Genomic DNA, 27,189 nt, shown 5'->3' on the forward strand with positions numbered 1-27,189 from the left:
TTTCCATATTAGCACCGAGAACCAGCTACCGATATCTTTACCAAGCCATTAGATGAGAAAACCTTTTGCAGGCTGCGTAGTGAGCTAAATGTCTTAGATTCACGTAACTTGGATTGATCTATAGCATACATGTGTTTTATGCCTTTGATCATGTTACTTATGCATTTATGTAATTTTTTTATGATGCTCAAGTTGTGCAAGGGATCCCCGGACCTCACAAGTCTATGTGTGAATGATTCACATATTTAGGGGGAGAAGTGCTACAACTTGATCCTTTGAGACTCACCTTTGGGTTTGAGTATACTTGTTGTAGTCTCAAAGGTGCATTGAAAGGGAAAGGTGAACTTGGACCTGAGAGCACCTAGAGGGGGGGGGGGTGAATAGGTGATCCTGTAAAAACTTGAAACTTAAAGCCACAAACTTGATTAAGTGTTAGTACAATGAAAGCAAGTGGCTAAGGAGAGCTCTTGTGAACCACAATTGACACAGTGAGAACAACCACAAGAGACACAAGGATTTATCCCGTGGTTCGGCCAAGTACAATACTTGCCTAGTCCACGTTGTGGCGTCCCAATGGACAAGAGTTGCACTCAACTCCTTTCAAGTGATCCAGTGATCAACTTGAATACCACGATGTTCTTCTTTCTTTACTCTTTCCCGTTTGCGAGGAATCTCCACAACTTGGAGCCTCTCGCCCTTACAATGAGATGATCACAAAGAAGCACAAATGTAAGAATGGGAAGAGCAACACACACAAGCCCCAAAGCACGAGCACAAACACGCACACAAGTTACAACTTGAGCTCTAAGATCACAGACGGAGTTCTCAACTCAAGAGGAGCTCAAATTGCTATCACAACGAATCAAATCCGCTAGAGAGACGTCTTGGTGCTAAAAGATGATCAAAGAATGCTTGGTATACTCCTTCATGCGCCTAGGGGTCCCTTTTATAGCCCCAAGGCAGCTAGGAGCCATTGAGAGCAATCCAGGAAGGCAATTCTTGCCTTCTGTCGACTGGTGCACCGGACAGTCCGGTGCACCACCGAACACTGTCCGGTGCAGATTTCTTTCCTATTCTGGCGCAGCCGACCGTTGACGATTTGGAGCCGTTGGCGCACCGGACACTGTCTGGTGCACACCGGACAGTCCGGTGCCCCCATCAGACCGTTGGCTCGGTCACGTGTCACGCGCGGATTGCGCGGCCGACCGTTGGCTCACCGGACAGTCCGGTGCACCACCGGACAGTCCGATGATTTTAGCCGTACGCCGCCGACGATATCCCGAGAGTGGACTTTTCACCAGAGCCAGCCTGGCGCACTGGACACTGTCCGGTGCACCCAGACTGAGCAGAGTCTTGGCTGCTCGAGCCAAGTCTTTTCCATTTGTCTTTTCTCTGATTCTAGCACTTAGACAAATATGTTAGTACACTAAAACCAATGTACTAAGTCTAGAATCATACCTTTGTATTGATTTGTACTTTGTACACCATTTGGCTTAGTTTAACACATAACCATTTGTGTTGGACACTTAATCACCAAAATACTTAGAAATGGCCCAAGAGCACATTTCCCTTTCAATCTCCCCCTTTTTGGTGATTTATGCCAACACAACAAAAAGCAACATATAGAAGTGCAACATCAATGCAAATGGGAACAAGAATTTGTTTTGATTCAAATTTGGCATATTTGGATCATTCTTTGCCACCACTTGGTTTGTTTTTGCAAATCAAACTCAATTTCCTATCTCTAAGTCAAACACTCTTGTTGAGGCATAAAGAGAGGCATTCCAAGAGAAATTGATCACAGATTCAAAAACTCCCCCTTTTTCCCATAATCAACCATTCTCCCCACAAGAGATCAACTTTTGACAAAAAGAGACACTTAGAGTATTTTGACAAAACAAAAGTTCTCACTCTACTATTTTCAAAATTCTCAAGTGGTAGCTGATCCATTTGCTTTAGCCTTAATTTCTCCCCCTTTGGCATCAAGCACCAAAACGGGATCATTTTTGGCCCTCAAACCCCATTGCCTCACCAAAATCTTCAACTCAAAATAAAAGGCAATAAGAGTATGGAGATGAACTTGGAGTTAATTACCCTCTCATCGGAGTGCAGTGGAAGTCTTTCATGGTCCAAGTCCATCTTTCCCTTTCAATCCACCTTTGAGACTAAATCAAGCAAGCTCAAACACATGGTTAGTATCAAAGGGTCAAGTTGTAGCACATCTCCCCCTAAATATGTGCATCACTTACACATGGACTTTTGAGGTCCGGGGTTGCTTTGTACAACTTGATCACCACAATTAAGCAACAAAATGCATAAAGAAACATGATCAAAGGCATAAAACACATGTATGCTATAAATCAATCCAAGTTCTGCGAATCTAAGACATTTAGCTCACTACGCAGCCTGCAAAAGGTCTTCTCATCTAAAGGCTTGGTAAAGATATCGGCTAGCTGGTTCTCGGTGCTAACATAAAACACTTCGATATCTCTCTTTTGCTGGTGGTCTCTCAAAAAGTGATGCCGGATGTCTATGTAATTTGTGCGGTTGTGTTCAACAGGATTATCCGCCATGCGAATTGCACTCTCATTGTCACATAGGAGTGGGACTTTGCTCAGATTGTAGCCAAAGTCCCGGAGGGTTTGCCTCATCCAAAGTAGTTGCGCGCAACACTGTCCTACGACAACATACTCGGCCTCAGCGGTGGATAGGGCAACGGAAGTTTGTTTCTTAGAACTCCAAGACACCAGGGACCTTCCTAAGAATTGGCACGTCCCTGATGTACTCTTCCTATCAACCTTGCATCCAGCATAATCGGAGTCTGAATATCCAATTAAGTCAAATGTAGACCCCTTTGGATACCAGATCCCGAAGCAAGGCGTAGCAACTAAATATCTAAGAATTCGCTTCACGGCCACTAACTGACACTCCCTTGGATCGGATTGAAATCTAGCACACATGCATACACTAAGCATAATATCCGGTCTACTAGCACATAAGTAAAGCAAGGAACCTATCATAGACCGGTATGCTTTTTGATCAATGGACTTACCTCCTTTGTTGAGGTCGACGTGTCCGTCAGTTCCCATTGGAGTTTTTGCGGGCTTGGCGTCCTTCATCCCAAACCGCTTGATCAAGTCTTGTGTGTACTTCGTTTGGGAGATGAAAGTGTCGTCCTTGAGTTGCTTCACTTGGAACCCAAGGAAGTAGTTCAACTCGCCCATCATCGACATTTCAAACTTTTGAGTCATCACCCTGCTAAACTCTTCACAAGACTTTTGGTTAGTAGAACCAAATATTATGTCATCGACATAAATTTGGCACACAAATAAATCGCCATCACACGTCTTAGTGAATAAAGTTGGATCGGCTTTCCCAACCTTGAAAGCATTAGCAATTAAAAAGTCTCTAAGGCATTCATACCATGATCTTGGGGCTTGCTTAAGTCCATAGAGCGCCTTAGAGAGCTTACACACGTGGTCGGGGTACCGTTCATCCTCAAAGCCAGGGGGTTGCTCTATGTACACCTCCTCCTTGATTGGCCCATTGAGGAAAGCGCTCTTCACATCCATTTGGAACAACCTGAAAGAATGGTGAGCAGCATAGGCTAACAATATGCGAATTGACTCTAGCCTAGCCACAGGAGCAAAAAGTCTCCTCAAAGTCCAAACCTGCGACTTGGGCATGACCTTTTGCCACAAGTCGTGCCTTGTTCCTTGTCACCACCCCGTGCTCGTCCTGTTTGTTGCGAAACACCCACTTGGTTCCCACAACGTTTTGCTTGGGACGTGGCATCAATGTCCAAACTTCATTTCTCTTGAAATTGTTGAGCTCCTCCTGCATGGCCAACACCCAGTTCGGATCTAGCAAGGCCTCTTCTACCCTGAAAGGCTCAATAGAAGAGACAAAAGAGTAATGCTCACAAAAATTAACTAATCTAGAGTGAGTAGTTACTCCCTTGCTAATATCACCCAATATCTGGTCAACGGGATGATTCCTTTGAATCGTCGCTTGAACTTGAGTTGGAGGGGCATGTTATGCTTCTTCCTCCATAACATGATCATCTTGTGCTCCCCCTTGGTCACACGCCTCTTCTTGATGAACCTGTTCATCGTCTTGAGTTGGGGGTTGCACCATTGTTGAGGAAGAAGGTTGATCTTGCTCCTTTTGTTCCTGTGGCCGCACATCTCCAATTGCCATGGTGCGTATTGCGATAGTTGGAACGTCTTCTTCATCTACATCATCAAGATCAACAACTTGCTCTCTTGGAGAGCCATTAGTCTCATCAAATACAATGTCGCTAGAGACTTCAACCAAACCCGATGATTTGTTGAAGACCCTATACGCCTTTGTATTTGAGTCATAACCTAACAAAAACCCTTCTACAGCTTTGGGAGCAAACTTAGAATTTCTACCTTTCTTCACTAGAATATAACATTTGCTCCCAAAAACACGAAAGTATGATACATTGGGTTTGTTACCGGTTAGGAGTTCGTACGACGTCTTCTTGAGGAGGCGATGAAGGTAGACCTGGTTTATGGCGTGGCAAGCCGTGTTCATGGCTTCTGACCAAACCCGCTCGGGGGTCTTGAACTCTTCAAGCATTGTCCTTGCCATGTCAATGAGCGTCCTGTTCTTCCTCTCTACCACACCATTTTGCGGTGGTGTGTAGGGAGCGGAGAACTCGTGCTTGATTCCTTCCTCCTCGAGGTACTCCTCCACTTGAAGGATCTTGAACTCAGACCCGTTGTCGCTCCTTATCTTCTTCACCTTGAGCTCAAACTCATTTTGAGCTCTCCTTAGGAAGCGCTTGAGGGTCCCTTGGGTTTCTGTTTTATCCTGCAAAAAGAATACCCAAGTGAAGCGGGAAAAATCATCAACTATAACAAGACCATACTTACTTCCTCCTATGCTTAGGTAGGCGACGGGTCCGACGAGGTCCATATGAAGTAACTCCAAAGATCTTGATGTGGTCATTACATTCTTGCTGTGATGAGCACTTCCCATCTATTTACCTGCTTGACAAGCTGCACAAGGTCTATCCTTTTCGAAAGTCACATTTGTTAGTCCTAACACATGTTCTCCCTTTAGAAGTTTGTGAAGGTTCTTCATCCCCACATGTGCTAGACGGCGATGCCACAACCAGCCCATGCTAGTCTTAGCAATTAAACATGCATCTAGACCGGCCTCCTCCTTTGCAAAATCAACTAAATAGAGTTTGCCGTCTAGTATACCCTTAAAAGCTAATGAACCATCACTCCTTCTAAAGACAGACACATCTACATTTGTAAATAAGCAATTATACCCCATATTACATAATTGACTCACAGACAACAAGTTGTATCCGAGCGATTCTACTAAAAACACATTAGAAATGGAATGCTCGGATGAAATTGCTATTTTTCCTAGTCCTTTAACCTTGCCTTGGTTCCCATCACCGAATATGATTGAATCTTGGGAATCCTTGTTCTTGACGTAGGAGGTGAACATCTTCTTCTCCCCCGTCATGTGGTTTGTGCATCCGCTGTCGATAATCCAGCTTGAGCCCCCGGATGCATAAACCTGCAAGGCAAATTTAGGCTTGGGTCTTAGGTACCCAACTCTTGTTGGGTCCTGCAAGGTTAGCGACAATAGCCTTGGGGACCCAAATGCAAGTTTTATCTCCCTTGCATTTTGCCCCTAATTTCCTAGCAATCACTTTCTTATCCTTTCTACAAATTGCAAAGGAAGCATTGCAAGCATGATAAATTGTAGAAGGTTCATTACTTGCTTTCCTAGGTACATGAGCAACATTTCTCCTAGGCATATGATGAACAATAGAAGAACTAGAAGCAGGCATAGCATATGAATCATAAGAATAATTCCTATAAGCATTTCTAGAGAATTTTATATCACTATAGATGAAAGCATGATTCTTTTGAACACTATTGTCCATAGGGGCCTTCCCTTTCTCCTTGGCGGAGATGGTAGCCTTATGACTTGTTAAGTTCTTGGCTTCCCTCTTAAACCCAAGCCCATCCTTAATTGAGGGGTGTCTACCTACGGTGTAGGCATCCCTTGCAAATTTTAGTTTATCAAATTCATTTTTGGATCAAATAGGCTCAGAGAGATACGGGGCATAATCAAAGAATCTATTCTTGTCATTCAAAGAATCAATTAATTCATTGATTTTATCAATTTTAGTTCTATCTAAACCTTTGAATAAACTTGCATAGTCTATTTCATCATCGCTAGATTCATCATCACTTGAAGAAGCATATATAATAGTATCCCTAGTGCATACCTTCTTTTCCTTTGCCATGAGGCAGGTGTGATGCTCGTTGGGGAAGAGGGATGATTTGTTGAAGGCCGAGGCGGCAAGTCCTTCGTCGTCGGATGAAGAGCAATCCGAGTCCCACTCTTTGCCAAGGTGTGCCTCGCCCTTCACTTTCTTGTAAGTCTTTTTCTTTTCCCTCTTCTTTTCTTGATCCTGGTCACTATCATTATCAGGACAGTTAGCAATAAAGTGACCAACCTTACCACACTTGAAGCAGGAGCGCTTCCCCTTCGTCTTGCTCTTGTTGGGATGCTCCTTGCGACCTTTGAGCACCGTCTTGAAGCGCTTGATGATGAGGGCCATTTCCTCTTCATTTAGCCCGGCCGCTTCAACTTGCGCCACCTTGCTAGGTAGTGCCTCCCTGCTACTTGTTGCTTTTAGAGGAATGGTTTGAGGCTCGTGGATTGGGCCATTTAACGCCTCATCAACATATCTCGCCTCCTTGATCATCATTCGCCCGCTTACGAACTTTCCAAGTATCTCTTCGGGCGTCATCTTGTTGTACCTAGGATTTTCACGAATAGAGTTTACAAGATGCGGATCAAGGATGGTGAAGGACCTTAGCATAAGCCTGACGATGTCGTGGTCTGTCCATCTCGTGCTTCCATAGCTCCTTATTTTGTTGACCAGGGTCTTGAGCCTGTTGTAAGTTTGAGTTGGCTCCTCCCCCCTGATCATTGTGAACCTTCCTAGTTCGCCTTCCACCAACTCCATCTTGGTGAGCATGGTGACGTCGTTCCCCTCATGCGAGATCTTGAGGGTGTCCCAAATCTGCTTGCCGTTATCCAAGCCGCTCACCTTATGATATTCCTCCCTGCACAATGATGCTAACAACACAGTAGTAACTTGTGCATTTTTGTGAATTTGTTCATTGATAAATATGGGACTATCCGTACTATCAAATTGCATTCCATTTTCTACTATCTCCCATATACTTGGATGGAGAGAGAACAAGTGACTACACATTTTGTGACTCCAAAATCCGTAGTCCTCTCCATCAAAGTGAGGAGGTTTACCAAGTGGAATGGAAAGCAAATGAGCATTGGAACTTTGCGGAATACGAGAATAATCGAAAGAAAAGTTCGAGTTAACCGTTTTCTTTTTCTCCTCGTATTCGTTGTCCTTTTGGGAAGAGGAAGACTCGTCGCTGTCATAGTAGACTATCTTCTTGATCCGCCTCTTTTTCTTCCCGTCCTTCTTCTTTTGACTCGAGCCGGAGTCAGTGGCTTTGTCGTCCCTCGGCTCGTTGAAGATGGACTCCTTCTCCTTATCGTTGACCACCATCCCCTTTCCCTTAGGATCCATCTCTTCGGGCGATTAGTCCCTTTTGTGAAGAGAACGACTTTGATACCAATTGAGAGCACCTAGAGGGGGGTGAATAGGTGATCCTGTAAAAACTTGAAACTTAAAGCCACAAACTTGATTAAGTGTTAGTACAATGAAATCAAGTGGCTAAGGAGAGCTCTTGTGAACCACAATTGACACAGTGAGAACAACCACAAGAGACATAAGGATTTATCTCATGGTTCGGTCAAGTACAATACTTGCCTAGTCCACGTTGTGGCATCCTAATGGACGAGAGTTGCACTCAACTCCTTTCAAGTGATCCAGTGATCAACTTGAATGCCACAATGTTCTTCTTTCTTTACTCTTTCCCGTTTGCGAGGAATCTCCACAACTTGGAGCCTCTCGCCCTTACAATGAGATGATCACAAAGAAGCACAGATGTAAGAATGGGAAGAGCAACACACACAAGCCCCAAAGCACAAGCACAAACACGCACACAAGTTACAACTTGAGCTCTAAGATCACACACGGAGTTCTCAACTCAAGAGGAGCTCAAATTGCTATCACAACGAATCAAATGCGCTAGAGAGACGTCTTGGTGCTAAGAGATGATCAAAGAATGCTTGGTATACTCCTTCATGCGCCTAGGGGTCCCTTTTATAGCCCCAAGGCAGCTAGGAGCCGTTGAGAGCAATCCAGGAAGGCAAATCTTGCCTTCTGTCGACTGGTGCACCGGACAGTCCGGTGCACCACCGGACACTGTCCGGTGCAGATTTCTTTCCTATTCTGGCGCAGCCGACCGTTGACGATTTGGAGCCGTTGGCGCACCGGACACTGTCCGGTGCCCCCATCAGACAGTTGGCTCGGCCACGTGTCACGCGCGGATTGCACGGCCGACCGTTGGCTCACCGGACAGTCCGGTGCACCACCGGACAGTCCAGTGATTGTTAGCCGTACGCCGCCGATGATATCCCGAGAGTGGCCTTTTCACCAGAGCCAGCCTGGCGCACCGAACACTGTCCGGTGCACCACCGGACAGTCCGGTGCACCCAGACTGAGCAGAGTCTTGGCTGCTCGAGCCAAGTCTTTTCCATTTGTCTTTTCTCTGATTCTAGCACTTAGACAAATATGTTAGTACACTAAAACCAATGTACTAATTCTAGAATCATACCTTTGTATTGATTTGTACTTTGTCCACCATTTGGCATAGTTTAACACAACCATTTGTGTTGGACACTTAATCACCAAAATACTTAGAAATGGCCCAAGAGCACATTTCCCTTTCAGGACCATGCAAAGACTTCCACTGCACTCCGGTATTAGTGTACACACCTCCAAGTTCATTCTTATGCTCTATTTGCCCTTTTTGCTCTTAATTGACAATTTTTGGTGAGGCAATGAGGTTAAAAGGCCAAAAATGATCCCGTTTTGGTGCTTGATGCCAAAGGGGGAGAAATTGAGGGCCAAAGCAAATGGATCAGCTACCACTTGAGAATTTTGAAAATAGTAGAGTTAGAATTTTTGGTTTGCCAAAATATCCTTATTGCAAAATTTGGTCTCTTGTGGGGAGAATTTATAATTATGGTAAAAGGGGGAGTTTTTGGATCTTGTTCAAATTCACCTATGGAATATCTCTCTTCATGCCCAAACAAGTGAGTTTAACTTAGAGATAGGAAAATGAATTTGATTTGCAAAAACAAACCAAGTGGTGGCAAAGAATGATCCAAATATGACAAATTAGAGTCAAAAACAATTTGGTCTTCAATTTGAATCGATGTTGCATGTTTTGCATTGCTTTTTGATGTGTTGGCATAAATCACCAAAAAGGGGGAGATTGAAAGGGAAATGTGCCCTTGGGCCATTTCTATAATGTTTTGGTGATTAAGTGTCCAACACAAAGTGAGTGAAATATTATGTGCCAAACAAGCAAAAGATGCAAATCATGTAACAAGGTATGTTTCTAGACTTAGTACATTGTTATGAGTACTAACATATGTTGTCTAAGTGCTAGAAACAGAGAAAAGAAAAGAACCAAAAGACTTGGCTCGGTGCAGCCAAATCTCTGCTCAGTCTAGCACACCGAACTGTCCGGTGGTGCACCGGACAGTGTCCGGTGCGCCAGGCTAGACTCCGGTGAACAGACCGCTCTCGGGAGAATTTGGCGGCGTACGACTATAATTCACCGGACTGTCCGGTGGTGCACCGGACTGTCCGGTGAGCCAAAGGCCGCCAGAGCAACGGTCGGCCGCGCAATCCGCGGGCGACGCGTGGCCCGCGCCAACGGTGTGCAGGGGGCACCGGACTGTCCGGTGCGCCAACCAGCTCGGCGCTACAACGGTCATCTGCGCCAAGAAAGGAAACAGATCCGCACCGGACCATCTACAGTGACTGTCCGGTGGCGCACCGGACTGTCCGGTGCGCCACCCGACAGAAGGCAAGGATAGCCTTCCTTGTTGGCCTCCAACGGCTCCTAGCTGCCTTGGGGCTATAAAAGATACCCCTAGGCGCATGGAGGAGTAACCTAAGCATTCACTAAGCATTCTAAGTCTTCCACACTCCGGCTCCGCGCACTTGATCGATTGTGTTAGTGATTTGAGCCCCGTTCTAGTTGTGAACTCTTTGTGCTTCATTTTGAGCTCAAGTCTTGGCTTGTGTGCATGTGTGTGCTGCGGATTTGCGTGTGTTGCTTCCCAACCTTACTCTTGTGCTTTCATTGAGATCTTTGTTGTAAGGGCGAGAGACTCCAACTTGTGGAGATTCCTCGCAAACGGGAAAAAGAGATAAGGAAGATAAGTCGTGGTATTCAAGTTGATCATTGGATCAATTGAAAGGGGTTGAGTGCAACCCTCGTCCATTGGGACGCCACAACGTGGAAGTAGGCAAGTGTTACTTGGCCGAACCACGGGATAAAATCGTGTGTCTCTTGTGTGCTTTCTCTTTGATTATCTTGTTCGCAATAACTCGCCTCAAGCTACTTAGCCGTTCTAACTTACATAACAAAGTTTTGTGGCTATTAGTGTTGAATTTTATAGGATCACCTATTCACCCCCCCTCTAGGTGCTCTCACTTATGTTATAACTAGTTGACTCGTGACATTCATTCATCTGATTTGTTATCAACAATGTACCCCTTCACTCATCACAGTCCATGAAAATTGATGCTTTGTAAATGCAAAAGGTAAAGTGCAAGTAGAGAAAACAAACTCTCATGAATGACACCGATATTTTTACCGAGGTATCCGGAACCACGCAAAGTTCTGACTAATTCTCGTTGGAGCTCCTACGCAAAGTGTAGCCCCGCGAGGGCCAAGCACCACGGTCGAGTAACTTCGTAGAGAGTCGCGGGCCTTCTCCACGCGCAAGTGGTGCTCCACTTTTGGCTCCTCTCGGATGCTCCCTGTGGTCTTCACTATCGAGCTTCCGGTCGAGACACCACGGGTCTCATTCCCTCCGATACACGGTGGCGGTTGTGACACAAACTCGATTGTCACGGTCTCGCTAGACTCTCGCCCAACTTGATACAATTATAACGACTCGTGCAAGAGCCGAAGGGTTGTGCGGTTTTTCTAAACTCACTCAAGTAACTAGGATTCACCAAAAGCAAGTGCATAAGCGGTCTAACTAACCTAAGCACTTCGCAAAGCACCTACGCTAATCATCGAGTGATCCTATTAAGCACTTGGGTATATGAGCACTTGGAAATGTCTACAACTTGAGTTGGTATGTTGCTGGAGCTTCCACGCCTTCAAATGGCCGGTTATAGGGGTATATATAGCATCCCCTCAATTATAGTCATTGGACAGAAAAGCTACTACTTCTGTCGTCAGGCGCACCGGACAGTCTGGTGCGCTGGCTACGTTAGCCTATCGTTGAGGTCTATTGCAGTCGACCGTTGGAACCGACCGTTGCAGTCTGTCTGGTGCACACCGAACAGTCCGGTGCTACGGCGCCCGAGAGTCCTGGTTGCGGGCCTCTCTGCTCAGACTGTCCAGTCCACATCGGGCAGTCCAGTGCACCCCGGACATGTACTGTTCACTGTCTGGTGTGCCACCAAAGCGCTAGTTGATTGCCCTGTTCTTGGATTTCTTCAATATTTCCTTGGGCTCCTTTTGATCTTGAGTCTTGGACTTCTACACATCTTTTAGGTCTTTTTTGAGGTGTTGCATCCTCAGTGCCTCAGTCCATTTCTCTTCACATCCTATGAACTACAAACACCATCACTAGCAAACACATTAGTCCATAGGTTATGTTGATCATCAAACACTAAAATCACTTAGCCAGATAGCATGGGGTCTATTTTCCTTACAATGGCTACAAGTTTCAAACTTTGCAAGGTGAGGACGTACCCAAGGCACCGAATGGTCGTTTCTTGAAGCAATATCATCCTAGTACGTGGCATGATGCTTAGGAAAATTGATGTTGTCGCATCGATTGATTCCAACCTGCACCAGTGCTTTTGGTTCGCTCGGCCTCCCTAAAAGGCAGGGGCATGTGTTAAGCACCATTTGTGGCACTAGGCACGATCAGACGATCTGGCCCTGAGACCTGAACTATTCAGCTTGTGGTCAGTCCACCCATAGGCATGGACGGTCCGCGATACGGTTAGATTAGGTGGTTAAGCTCCTTTCTCCATGCATGTTTATCCAGCTAGACCCGTGGGAGTTGTTGGAGAACATCTAGGAACGGGTCTAGACCTTCCCCTTATATATTTGAAGGGTACGACCGACTGAGATATCATCAATCGAACCAATCAATCTATTTACTGTTCTTCTACTTTTTATGGCCTAGGAGTAGCAGTAGCTTAGTCTTCTCATCTCTGATTTTATCTCTCTTTAGCTCTATGTCGTCTGGAGGCGTCTTGGGTGGCCTGTCAATCCCACGACAAAACCTATGATCTGTCCCTGATGGAGTCCCTCCTGGGGGTCAGATCCAAGTGTTGTTGGCGAACGCCGCCGCCTCTACGCACACGCGGACCGTCCGGTCACTAGGCGCAGACCGTTTGGCTTCGCGCAGAGAAGATCCCGCTCATACCGCAGGTCACAAAACGTTCGACCTTAGGCCACGGACCATCCGCGCTGCCGCAGAGAGCACCGCCTGTGATACATCTCGTAGTGATTAGCTTCTAGATCGACACTAATAGCAGTGCATGGCATTTAACCATGTTTCTGCTTACTACTTCTTTTGTTGCATTGAAAATATTTTGGCTCGAGTGAGGCGCAACGTAGGAGCCACATAGACCTGTCTCTGCAACGTAATCGTCTAGTCAAGATAACATTCACGCTCCTTCCCTTTTTCCTCTAACCCCGTTAGCCATCATGACAATCGATCCCCTCTAGCTTCTCTCTTCAATCTTGCCAGGGGCGGATTTGGGCCCTGGGCCACCTGGGCCGTGGTCCGGGGCGCAGCCCAAAAATACTCTTGTATATAGGTCTTTTTTCAACCAAAAAATATCTAGCCTAAAATACATTTCAGCCCAAAAATGTGGCCCAAAAGACCTCCTGCTTGCACCGATTGAGCCTAGCGCTGGCAGCCTCCCTGAGTCGCATCTTCCAATTATTTCGTAAACCTGCGCGGCTGCTGTTGGGGGCTTTTGTCTTCTAAAGGTCCTCAAAAACATGATTTAACAATGTCTTCCAAGTGTGACATATGAACAGGTACCTTCAGACTCGGCTTAAAAGTATATACAATGTGAAGAGCATGGTCATGACGAAGGCTGGTGTTGCTCCGAAGCTACGCGCAAGGGAACTTCGGCTAAATGGCAGAAAAAGGAACCGACTTAAAGGGGAAAGGACTATTTAGTCCTCGTATAGTTGTCCATAAGTCAATAGTAAATATGAAGGGCATGAATGTAATTTCTCACAGGCTGCGTCTTGTGCTTATAAATAGATGAATAGTACCCCCGTACTGTTCACGCTGATTTGTACTCGCTCGTGCGTCACGCTTGTACTATCTCCTTCTGTCAAGCCGAATGTACAAATGTAATTGTGCCTTATTCCTGTTTATTCATGATAATATAATAGAAGATGAGTTAATAATGTTACATAATCATTCATGTTGTTTCTTATGTTTCACATACTTCTTCTTTCATTAATGTATACTGCGATGATGAAGGTATGTCCTTCATGACCTTCGTCTGAAGATCACTATATCTTAAGGGAATTAGTGCTTCGAAGGACGAAGGGCCTTAACCTTTAACATCTTGTGTTGTCTTGTTCTTAATTCATAACATTTGAGAATAAGTCCTTAATAGCTGCGTTTCCTATGTTGCCAGCGGCGCGCTGCCTCCATTCAGTCCTCTATCGCTCTCCATGCCTTCAGGCTCTACGAATCTGGCAAGGGCACAAGGCAGCAACCTCCGAGTTGGCCGGATGGGCTCTGAGGCATCCGCCACCGCCAGTCCGACCTCCACCTCCGCCAGCCTGCCTCTAGCGTCCCTTCGACCCTGTAGCATAGACGCGTGCGGCCTGCACTAGCGCCGCGCCACCGCCCAAATTCGCCCCTGCCATTACATTTTCTCCCAGACTATACAACTTCCTCAACCTCATTCACTTCCTTTTCTTATTCATAGTCGAGGGCGGAGCGCCTCCCTTATTCCCTTTTCCTATATATCTGCCACAGTTCCACTGAATTGTTTTAAATATTTCTACCCCTAAAGTGCAAAAAATTAAAAGACAAGTAATACATCGTTATATTTGTAGAGTGGCCCGGGACGTTATTTTTATGGAGCTCCGCCACTGTTTATCTTGCTACTAGTTAGGCTGTCTCCAGCAACGTCATCTATATCCGTTCTTTACAGTCTCCTCTAAAAGATTTCATCCTCTATATCTTCTTACTCTCCAACAGTATACTCTAAATCACGTCCTCTATACGCAAATAACTATATTAGAAACATTTTTTATTTTTTGTACATACGTATTTGTCATACTCTCAAATGTATTGTACATATTTTAGTTTTGCTAAACCGGTTACTTAAAGTATTCAAATGAATAGATGACCGTTTAGAGAAACTCTATATATAGAGAATCCAACAACGTTCTCTAAATTTAAAGGACTATTTAAAGGACGCTGCTGGAGAGCGGACCGTTTAATTCTCTATATTTAGGGTAGAGGGCCTTTAGCGGTCCTTGTTGGAGGCAGTCTTAGCATGACAATCCGCAAAGGTGTTATTTGTTTATTTACCCTCGTCAAACATGGTTTTTGCTGGAATGGCCTTGTTCTAATGGGCTTCGCTCATATGTCTTTTTCAAAGTGTACACTCCCACCAAAATGTTTTTTTAGGGTTAGTCCGGGAACCACATTTTTAAGGTTTTTTTTATTTCGAAATCCCACAGAAATTGAGGTTGCTAAATTAGCCCTTAGGGATTTAAAAAACAAGGATTGATTTTAAACCATCAAAACTTTTAGTTTGGCCCCTGCTCCCCCGAACCTGTTCTGCTCTGTCCTCTCCGTCTCCCATCGCCGAACTCAACGTCTCCGTGCTCTATGCTCGCTCTAACCGACGACAACTTAAAACAGACGCAGCAAAGGCACCATGAACCAGGCTACTCGCGATTAATCAACGCTACCATGACCAACCTGTATGTACCAAGGGCGGTTCAGCACCATGCAGCGATGTTGTCTGCTCCTCGTCGCCATCCTCTTCCTCCTTCATCAGTCATCACCACCACGCCACCAGCGTCACCGACACGGACACGCTGGCCGCGTCGCTCAAGAGAAACTGGAAGTTGGTGTCCACACCGACCGCGCCAAGTACGTGTTGGCATTCTTCGCACCGAACCCGAATGACATGGGATGCACGTACCTTGAGATATGGTTCAACAACATTCCCGTGCGTACCGTCGGGTGGGTGACCAACCGTCAGAGCCCCATCCTGGGCGGCGTGGATGCTGGTCCTTGACAACGAGAACCAGGCCATCGTCGTGGACGAGACCCACACCGACCATGACCAACAGCCCCCTGGCGACGTGGTTTGGGCACCGCCGGTGGCGGCCACAGCCATGGCCAACAGCAACGCCACCGCGCAGCTCCTACAGAATGACAACCTCGTGTTGCGGGTCCCTGACGCTGGCATGGTGTTGCAGAGCTTCGACCACTCCATTGACACGCACCGACGCTGGCGAAGGCGATGGACGCGAGGGGGACGAAGGAGATGACAAAGTGGATAAGTGCATGGGACAACTGAATGTTTTGATGATTTAGAATCAACTTTTGTTTCTTAAATCCTTAAAAGGGTACTAGATATGTACCCGTACGTTGTTACGAGAATTAAAAATTGGTATAAAACATAGATATAAAACGAGAAACATCACTATAATATGTAAAATTCATATGACAATTCATAAATCATTACGTTAGTAATAGAAGGCAGGTCTCCACACCATAAGATAGTAGCAAAAGGTAGGTTGTTATGTTAGTAGCAAAAGATAGGTCTCCATGCCATAGTACAATTCATAAATCATACCCAACTCAATTGCCTCGTTCCCACAAAAACCACTCCAAAAACCTAAATACAACTCTCTGTTTCTTCACCCGCCCAGCTCCTAATAAACCAAAATGGAGCATCATATATGTATATTACCAAAAACAAGATGGAAATTAACACAAACACATGTTGCTCCAATAACACCCGGAAATAAATCGATGAATGTACGTACTTGACTAACAAACAGCGTGCGGTAGTAGACCGGACAATGTCCTAAAAGAAATCCTCCAAAACAATCCGACCAAGAATGAAATTCAAAGACAATGCAAGTGGATAAAGGAAAAGGAATGCTAGGAAATTGACAACCTACAATCAACATGGACTTGGCCAAATGGCCACCTTGATCGATACAAAAATAATCTTGCGACAATGTGTTTGAGCTTGCTCTTGCTTACTGGACAGGTCCTTCAGGAGTTAGGTCAAAATGCCATTACAGAAGGGTAAAATTTTGTCTCTAGTGCTCTAGAGAGGTCACCAACAACGTCCACGTTAATGGCACACACCTGATACTCCACAAAGTTCTGAAGACCCATCTCCAAATACTGATAAAATTGTGACATGTACTTTGCAAAGTTTGGACCAGCTGCATATGCCAATGCACCAATAGCAAGCATAACCTCTTCATGCACTGTGGCACTATGACATTCAAAAGCTCTCAAAAACATATTATAGATCCATCGTCTGATCAGCATATTGCAAGAAAGAGTGCTTAGTTGACTCCATCCCTCCCAACTTTTGGATAATGACCTGCAAGCAACCACAAAGGAGGCCACACGGGTAAGTATACATTACCATACATCATACACAGGTAAGCATCACAAGATTTATAAGGATGCCAATAGACGATGAAATAGGATATTTGTCTTATATTGCATAGTGGTTCATAATTAATTTCTCTATGCAGACTTAAACTTGTCAACTAAGTCAAAAGGTTGCATGCCAAATGCTAGAAACAATGACTTAACTCTCAAAAAGTTGTGGTACCAGTACCGAAATTTTGCTACAGTATAGGTTGAATCATGTGCATTCTAAGAGCTCAAAATACAATAGAAAACATTTATTTGCATTGAAGTAATAATTTGAAACAACGATACTATCAACTGTCAGTAACAACTATGCTACTTAACTGTGTTTGTCAAATTGGAAGGTCTAAAATTAGTCGCAATACAGTAAAAAAATTTAACTCCAAGGATCTACATTGCGAGCGAGCTTGAGACATGCAGATCTCAAACCGGTAAACAACTATGCAGTAATCATGTAAGGACTAAAAATAGGAATGCAATTATGTGCTTTTTCAAACCGAATACAAGTTATTCAGGTATATGAAATAAGTGACAAAAAGAAACCTACCTCTTTGGATTCTATTATGCCTTCAAATAAAAAATGTAAAAGATCATAAAAAGTCCTAATATTGTGCTTTCGTACAAAGTGCCGATGGGGATCACGTCGGGGGCGACGGGACGGGGGCACGACCTCGACCCTGCGGACACCTCCTGTTGCCCCTTGATAGGAGTAGAGAACCTGCAAGGTGAGCATACCTACATATAAGATCATAGTCAACCAAACGGTAACTCCTTAAAAATGTACCCGGATGTGACAAACTGAATGCAAAAGATGAAAAAATTACTTGGAAGTTGGAGAGAAGGATGTAGCGATCTTCCACCCCATGATATTGTGGGAAGAAGTGAGAATGATGTCGAGCCGCAAGTCCTCACAGCAAGAGAAGCCTACACTGAGTTTGGATACCACATGAGAAAAAAAAGAACACAAAAATCCATCACAACTCGACCAACAACAATCCAGGAGTAGCAACCGTAACTATCACTTTTCTCTCCTCCACTTGAGGGAAGACCTAGAAAACGCAAGGTTGAATGACTACACTACTGCCAGACTCGTCATCGGACTCACAACGGATGCATGTAGGCATCAGCTGAGAACAAGAGCACAATTGTTTTAATTGTAAATATAGATTTTACTGTTTTTAGCAAATACAAAAGGCATGTAGGCACCAAAATGGTATGCTGTGACATAATGACTGAAACGAGACACACTATTCACGATGCTAAAGGTCGAAGACATCTGACAGCACATCCTCTTGTCAATAGTTTCCTATCCTTTAAGCCAAGTCGATAAATAGAGAAACTGTCACAATAGCATACAAGATTAGATGTGCATACCTAGGGCATGTGGGTACTGTTTTCTAAGCATAGTTAACGGAGCCTTTGAAAACTTGGTGACAATTGACAAAAAATCTCTACTACTTATTAAGGCTCTAAGGGTAGCCTGCCGTTCTGCCTTCGTTCAATCTGGATCGTCCATCGCTGTTGTTCAATCTGGATCGTCCATCCGCGCCCGCAAAAATTTGATTGTAGCAGGGACGTTTATTAATACCACTAACTGATTACACAAGCTGACTGCTTTCTCTGTAGCAGGCACGTTTATAAGTTGCTACCGTACTCTTTTGCTGGCCAATATGGTACCATTTATTTGCGCCGCGGTAGAGAACATGTGTCGAATTTATTTGGCTGACCGATATGAGGCCCATCTATCAATTCAATTGTATACCGCTAAGGCCCAATCGCTCAGTCAGCTCCACTCCCGCGGCATCCCTCACCACGGCCTCCACTTCTCCGAGTCAGTTCCCCTCCGCGCCCACAACCCCCGCCGCGCACACCCCCACTCCCGATGTGTCCGCCCCAACGCCGATAGTCCTCGCCCCTCCCCGGACAGGGCCAAGGAGGAGCAGTACGGCCAGCCCCTGCAGGCTGAGTTCTCCTCCCCCTCCCCGGACTCCGGCGGCGGCGGCTCCTGCGTCACCACCGAGTCCGACGAGGATGCCTCCTCGCCTTCCCCGGACGTGGTGCGGCGTAGCCTGGCACCGCAGGAGCGCACGGTCCTCCTGGAGCGGGAACACTCGCTGCCGCCGTCGCAGGCCGTGGACGGCGACGACGACGACGACCTGGACGCCAACGTGGAACGCCATCATGCAGAAGACGCGCCCGGCGGATCCGGCTGCTACCCCTCCAACTCCAGCTCCCGTCGCGCACCATCAGCAACGGCCGCCGCCGAGGGCCCGGGACCCGTCGGTCGGCGCCGAGGAGATGAACAGGCGATTCGACGACTTCATCAAGAAGAACTGCAACTCCTTCGGCCGGCAATAGGCGACCTCCGCTCCGTTACGGTTCGGCCACCTCCCCGCTGTACGATGCGTATATACAGTACAAGCAGGACGCATGCATCTTTGGTTTTCCATCTCGGTGTGCCGCCGGAGCTAGCGGAGGGAGGCGGGTCATTCGATTCGCCATGCTTAGGGTTGGAGAATCACTAGAGTAATAGTATATACGTACATGGTGGGGAGTCAAACCAACAGAGGAAGAATCCGTTCTTGATCAAGATTAGTCGGCTGCTTGGTTAGCCGTGATGATGAGCTGTCGTGTTCGATCGGCGCCGCTTTCCGCAAGAAAGCAAGGAAATTGGTCGGCTTCTGCGCTACCAGTCTGGTCCACTTCGTTCACCTTTCCCTTTCGGTGCCACCAACATCTAACTGTACATGCATGCTTGCTTAGTGCTGACCGCCGCTAATGCGCTGGATATTTCTGGGAGTGGAAACGAAAGTGTACTCTGAATTTCAAGTTACTGTCAAAAGTAAGATCCTCTGATGAAGGTGTGTACTCTGAATTTCAAGTGCCAGCAATCTATGTTTTCCAGTCAAAAAGTATTATTACATGACAGTGCAGATGTACTAGGGTTGCATGTCGCCTGGTCACACTAAATGGCTAAAACGAGCGAGAGATGCCTGCAGTCAAATTCGCCATGAACAAGCGGCCAAGCCAAGCCAAGACACAAGCGGATTCGTTTCAATTTGAAAGGTGAGTTTTCATTCTCCTTAGATAACTAGAACTTTCCTATAACAAGTCAGAGAAGCCACCACAGCTAACCAGAAAGCATATTTTTACATACCAGGCAGATCATTTGTGTGCTACTACCAGCTTGCTTCAGAATTTGTTAACACTGTATTCCTGTTCTTAACTAGCTTCAGAAAAACTTACCCTAATTAACTGCTGACAGAAATATTGCGTAGGACGCGATCAATATTACATAAACTGAAGGAACAGATCAGTGACAGTACTCCAGTTATTCGAGCTGGTGCTGGAACAGGCATATCTGCGAAGTTATTCGAGCTTCACAGACACCTTTGTCGTGCCGCCGCGGCTGCCCTCTCCATCCAGGTACCTCCTACGTCACCATCCAACGCCCCCCTTCTTCGCCCATCATGTCTAATGAGGTCTGAAATCTGCTCGCTGCTCACGGCACGAATTTTTCTTTGAGTTTTCGGGTAGTTTAATCGACCTGCGAGTCTGTGCTTCGTTTCAATGATACACATGATTTTTGTGATGTCTGTTTCAAGGGAGAGATGCTTGCAATGGCTTATGAAAATGTCTTTCTGTTTCAGTTTTGCACTATGTTCTGTTGTGCAAACCTCTTCCTTTTCTTGTTTGGTGAATGACTGCAGAACCAAACTGATAGCAGTATAGCACCCAGCTCCTCAGGTTGTCGTCTAATGCCTACGCATCATTTTTTGTTGGGAGGGGGGGTCATATTTCATATTTGGCACCTGAATTAAAAAGGAAATAATTGTTGTACCAATCCTTAGGTGTGCAAAATCATGGCTCTATTTTAAATCGTCAATAATACTCCTCATCCTGCAATTTGTACAAATGGTTAAGCGAAACAAAACATGATAGTTTTGATAGAACTACATTACCATGCTTGTAAACTATTGAAGGAAATAGAGGGTTCACAAGGATTTATGTTCAAGTTTCATTCGAATAAAAAAATGTAACAGCCGCCTCATAGTGGAGGGAAGGCTTGTGAGTAAAAATCAATTTATAATGATGGTGTTATATATTATTTCTATTGAAGCATTCATCCAAGCCCCTTTCAATTTAGCCATGGAGTACAAGGGGAAAACGACTTCTAGAAAAGAAATGAATACCCATTGTGCTCACCATGTCCCCCTATGGTAGCAGACGCAATTTCGCAAAGGGTAGATCAAGATCATCGTATATCTATAAAGAATAGGAGAATAGTTTAAGTGAGAAATGATTCTGGGAAGATGACAAAGTACTAGCTCAAGGACAACATTTACCACAACTAAATGATTTAATGGTATCTTGAAGTATGAAACCAGCTGCCCAACCTACATAAACAACAGTAAGGAGAAAAGGGCTAGGGAGAACAATTGATTTCCAATCTGCAGTGGAGTAATTTCACTTACAGACTTATCACTTGCACTCATAAAAGTCTGTGGCTTGGCAAGCATTACAGGGACATCACCAATGAGGCCTAAATTAGAGTGAAGCATTATATTTAGAAAAACATACATGCCTATTTTAATTACATTAGATACATATCTAATATGTATTTCTTTGATTTCAGTGGTTTATACTGTATGTTGTTTTCAGGTCATATTCACCAATGATTGCTATGTGTTTGCGCTGTGCCCTTTCGCAGGACCTCAATTTCAGATGAATTTAAAAGACGAGGAGTACTAATTTTGTATACGGTTATATTTCTTCTGTTAATCTTATAGGATAACACTAATTGGATGTTACTATGCATAAACTTATATATCAATGATTTATGGTTTTAATATAGTATAGGAGTATCAAATTAGAAGAGTTGTTTCCCTCACGTTTTCACATTGTTCTCCTTTTATGGTAGAACATTGGAATAGATACAACATTGGCAACAATGGTGAGGGACGAGCATGTTAAATTTACACTGAAATTTGAGTACGGATTTGGCTATGAGTAAACAAGCAGGTGACAACAGTACCTTTGTGCTCTACATTAATATATAAAGTGGAATTGATAGATTTCACAAACGAAGTACCATACTATTGTACTGTACAGTGACTGGCGTGCGTCTGGCTGATTGTGTACATCATTATGGTTGTAACTGTCTAATGGTTGACGATATGGCTACCAAACCAGGACCAAGCCAAAATTTGATGGTTTTCACAGTTCCCAGTGGAATTTGGTGAATCTGGTGTCTTTTTCTCTATTTTTTTCAAGTATAGCTAATAGCGTGGATATTAAACAAGTACATATAATAATGACTGCATACGCTGAATCGTTGAAATTGTGTAAAAAAAGTCAACTTCTGTCAAACAAAAAACTGTGCATAGTGGGTGTTTTCTGCTTACCAATGTTAGCATATTGATTACTACCAGGATTGTGAACCTTTGTGCTTCAAATGCTATGTCATGATTTTTTGTTAGAATTAAAGGAATATCCCTGTGAACTGATAACCTTACCACATTTTAGGAGGATGTCACCAAAGTTCAAGCAGCTTTGTCTAACATATCTCTGCCTGTAGTTTTGTTTGAGGAGCTTCATAAATTATTTGGAGATGCTGTATTTCATTTGCTTGCACGGAAACTCAAATCTTTTCTGGTTGATTTTTATACACTTGATCAGGTCCATCTGTCTTATCTATCAATAATGACTGTGCATAGATTTTACCCCAGAAAATGGCTAACTTTTTTTTGCACCACGGGCGAACTGAAAATTACAAAAGTGACTAACTTTGGCTTGTTGAACATAATACTTGATTCTCATCTGGTATAGCTACTTACACAATCTTATAGTATTACTGTCACATTATTTGCTTGACTTAGTTTCATTTAGGTTCATTGGTTCAGTGTTTACACTGTAGATAATAGCATTTTTCACTTCTTTGTAACCTAAGACATAAGTTTGAATGTTGTTGTATTTTCCACAATTGGTAACTGAAAATTTGTTGATCTGTTTCTCTTTATGTAACAGCTCTTTGGTGCTTGAGAAAAGTGAGTTTTCTCTTGGAGACGTTATGAATGCTGTTGTCAGCCAAACAATGTCATTGTTGAGGGAGAGGGATTTACAACTTATTCGGGATATCCCTGATGAAATCAAGGATGCATTAGCATATGGTGATCAATTTAGAATTCAACAAGTTTTGGCTGACTTCTTGCTAAGCATGGCACAGTCTGCTCCATCCGAGAATGGCTGGGTAGAAATACAAGTCAGACCAAATGTAAAACAGAATTATGACGGAATAGATACAGAGCTTTTCATCTTCAGGTTAGCAGCTTGCTCTTTTTCTATTATAATTTGTCATAAAATATTTTTTTGTTTCTTCAAGGAATATGTGTTGTTGAATTTTGGTAGAAGACAAGTAACATGAATTACTTCAACGTTGAGCTGGTTGTTCACATGTGGTGTGATACCTTTCAAATATATGTCCATGATAATTTTGACAGAATTTTCCTATTTGCATCATGCTGTATTTTTCTTTTTCTTGTGTTGACTCAATTTCTTTAACTTAGCGTACTGGTTGTGGGATTTGATGGTAACATAAACAGTATCAGAGTTGCTTGGGAATTAGATGATTCTGGAGAATCAACTTCCAAATGTTAATGACAACGGAAAACTCAATGTAGGGGCTTCCCCTACAGTATTTCTCAAAAAAGAAAAAAAAGGAAATTCAATGCCTCTATTGGGACTTGGCAGTACCAATAATGGAACTAAGTGATTTCCTTTTGTTTTTTTGTATATTTGTAGGTTTGCCTGCCCGGGTGAGGGCCTCCCACTGACATTGTCCAGGATATGTTCAGCAATTCCCAATGGTCAACCCAAGAAGGCGTAGGACTAAGCACATGCAGGAAAATCCTCAAATTGATGGGCGGCGAGGTCCAATACGTCAGGGAGTCAGAGCGGAGTTTCTTCCTCATCGTCCTTGAGCTGCCCCAACCTCGTCTAGCAGCTGGTAGATAAAATTAGCTGATATGTTAAGATCTGCGCTGACACCACCTAACTTCTAGATCGATTGTAACTTAGGTGGTGTTTGTTTGGGATTATAATCTGCCTAAACTATATAATCAGTGTTAGTTGATTAGTTCAAAATAAGGTAGATTATATAATCTGGTCAGATTATAATCCTAAACAAACAGACCCTTAGCTCCCTGATAAGAGGGTGCCTAATCTGTACTAACTATTAAGTAGGTATTGTAGACTGCCCCCGCCCCTGCTACCGCACGCCTGCCAGCCCCCGCGAAACTCGCCGCAATCGAACGCCCCCACGCCTGCCTCCACCGCGAAATCCGCCGCCACGAATCTCGCACGAACGCTCGCTGCCACAAAATCCTTCGATACCGCACCACGCGCCCACACGCCCGCATGCCAGCGCCCTCGAATCCCTCCGGTTTCGAACCGCTCGCACGCCATGAAATCTGCCGCCGCGAAGTCTCTCCAGTTCCGAACCGCCCGCAGGCCAGCCTACCACCCGCGTTCTGTATAGCAGTTCTGGAATTTGTACTGAAGGAACTTGGGAAATGTTGATATTATTAATTCAGCTTATCACCCATTCGTTACATGATGAATATTTTGGAATGGCATCTCTGTTCGTGGTGTAATAACATCATTTGTAGGAGTAACATATTCTCATGTTATTACTTGATAAATTATGGTATTCTGATGCATATGTGCATACTGACATAATTGAGGGGCCAATTGAATGTGTGAAAACATATTTACAGTGATTCTCATCTTATTGGCTCATAAATTCGGGCTCTTGGCACGTGTTGCTTATCACCTTAGTTGATACGAGCAACTAATGCATATTTATTTTATCTGGAACCGGTGAGCCATCGGAGGAGAGCTTGGCCTGGGTGTTCACCGGGGTACTGCAAGGCTTGTTATGCCAGCGCGCTCCAGAATCTCGAGGGTGTACTGTCGTTGAGAGAGAACGAGGGACACGCACAGTATAACACATATTATATATATAAGTTATCGTAGTATTATATGTTTCCGTTGCAACGCACGGGCACCTAACTAGTATCTTTAATAATACGCATATGTAGCCATATGCTCTCTGACTGACTGCATATAACTCCACCTAAACGCAAAGTTCTAGCCACCGACTGGAAGAAAGGCTTCTCAAAAAGCTCCTGAGTAGGACCAAAACATAAACACAATATCATGTGATATGGTAATTCATGCTTTTAGGATGTAGAACCTCAAAGGCTACCAATAGGAAGAAACATAAAAGTTAATTTAGATACAATAGCCACCAAATATAACACAACTTAATTTCTATGTTTTATACTAATTTTTAACTCCCGTGACAACGTACGGGCACATACCTAGTAACAAATTATAAAATACCTCTGCCTTGTTGCTCATTGTACCCCCTTACTCCATACCATCTTCCTGATGTATTATGCCCCTTTTGTGAAGGCTTTCTTCCCATTCTACAGCTGCATCAACTTTAGCTTGACTACCTCAACAAATTTTGGATTAACACCATGGACATTGCATATAACAGACCTAGGCAGATCTTGTGTGGCACCTGACGACATGATAATATGCATAATGAAAGTGCATTCATCCCTTTTGTGAGTTTTGGTGATTTGGATAACAACACATTTAAAGGTCTAACAAGTTTGCTAAGTGTTGACAGGAAATTCAGTATGATGAACATACTTGAATAGTGTATAATGATCAGTGAACAAAGGTTCAACACAAGGTTAAATAACCAGTGAGACAATGCAAATGGATATAATATGGTCTCTATATTGGTTTGAATATATGGACAAGACCTGAGAAATCACCATGCATAAATATAATCAGAATAGAGGTTGAAGTGATTAAGAGGATTGGTCAAGCCAAAGTGAATGAGATATGAGGAATCATGAATTGGCTTGACCATATTACTATTAGTCCATATATGAATCTATGAGAATCAAACTAGAGCTTGATTGATCTTAGCAATTATATCTAGATGACATTCAAGCAAGGTTCATAATATCGAAGAAATGATTCTCTCAATGGATGCTCAATATGATGTGACTCAAGAATGGCTTGATAGGGTGAAGATAGCAAGGAAAGAGCTTCGAGGAACTAAGCGAAGGTGAAGGCCAAGCGACGATTTGTGGACCGAGGTACCATGGCTAAGTTGAAGAAGAGAGTACTTGCACTAAGTCGATGAACTAATCAGCTAGGAAGAGTTATAATATGTTGATGCATCATTAAGGTGACTTGAAGACATGATTTGAACTCATATATGGTGAAATGGTACAAGTCACAAGGTTTAATTTGTGTTTGCTTCAAAAGATGAGACAAAGATGTTTGTGATCCTTATGAAGAAACGCCATGGAGAAATCACACATGAGCCACCAATGACTCAAGGAGTTTACTTAATTATATTTTATTTAACTTGAGTATAAGAATCATCGTACTATCAAGGGGATCCAAAAAGAATGTTCGTGTTGGTACTAAAGCTCAAAATCCTTGATCCAAAACTTCTATTTTACCCTTTTTAATCCTTAGTGAAAGTATGTAGTACAACCTTTTTAAGTTTATCTTGGCCAAAATTGCTCTCTGGAAAATACTAGCTCAGCTGGTTTCAGGCTGGTTCAGCTGGTATTCACAAACCAGCTCAGCCAGTTTTGGACCAGCTCAGCTGGTTTTGACTCCGGTCCACCCACCAGCTCAGCCGGTCACCGAACCGGAATTCAGTCTGGTGGAAACCGGTTCAGCCGATTTTTGTGCAGAAAAGTCATAAACGGCTAGTTTTGGAGCCCCACATATATACTCACTCCTACCTCTCTCTCCCCACACATGAGCATGCACCAAACTTCATTTCTAACCTGAGAAACATCTCCCACTCTCTCACACACACCTCTTGCCTCTCCCATTTCAAATCTTTGGAGAGAAATCTTTGAGTGAGATTGAAGAGCTGCGATTTTTGTGCTTCCTCTCCAAATCCTTCTTGTTCTTCTTGATTCGAGCTTTGGTACTACATCGATTTCTTTGTGGATTCATTACTCTTGGAGCTTCTAGCTCCTAGATGACTAGGTGTATCTTGTGAGTCTCCAAATCTTGTGGAAGACCACAAGAAAGTTTGTATTACTCGCTCGTTTGAGCAAAGATTAGTGTGTGGGCTTGACCTTTGTGGTTGGCAAAGGGAGGATTAGGGTTGAAAGAGACCCGGCTCTTTGTGGGCGCCTCAACGAGGAAGTAGGGCACCTTGGTGGTGTGACTGAACCTCGCAATAAATCTTGT

The 27,189-nt window shown here is 44.1% G+C and overlaps 1 protein-coding gene and 1 pseudogene across 1 annotated transcript; both read left to right on the plus strand.

The window, feature by feature from the left end:
• Positions 1-17,518: 17,518 nt before the first annotated feature.
• Positions 17,519-19,245, plus strand: LOC103652368 (uncharacterized; annotated as a pseudogene).
• Positions 19,246-22,861: 3,616 nt separating this feature from the next.
• LOC118476722 (phytochrome B-like) lies at positions 22,862-24,506 on the plus strand. Its single transcript, XM_035966367.1, has 2 exons — positions 22,862-23,208; positions 23,689-24,506. Exons 1-2 carry the CDS (start codon positions 22,958-22,960, stop codon positions 23,771-23,773), a joined length of 336 nt encoding a protein of 111 aa, XP_035822260.1. The 5' UTR covers positions 22,862-22,957; the 3' UTR covers positions 23,774-24,506.
• The last annotated feature ends 2,683 nt before the right edge of the window (positions 24,507-27,189 follow it).

This window comes from Zea mays, chromosome 3 (genome assembly GCF_902167145.1).
Source record: "Zea mays cultivar B73 chromosome 3, Zm-B73-REFERENCE-NAM-5.0, whole genome shotgun sequence".
In the NCBI taxonomy this organism is placed as follows: Eukaryota; Viridiplantae; Streptophyta; class Magnoliopsida; order Poales; family Poaceae; genus Zea; species Zea mays.

Bases quoted from the DNA above. Each gene is read 5' to 3' on its own strand.
- LOC118476722 (XM_035966367.1), top strand. From the start codon at position 22,958: ATGAATGCTGTTGTCAGCCAAACAATGTCATTGTTGAGGGAGAGGGAT. The intron at 23,209-23,688 runs GTTAGCAGCTTG...GTATATTTGTAG, and splicing joins ACAGAGCTTTTCATCTTCAG to GTTTGCCTGCCCGGGTGAGG.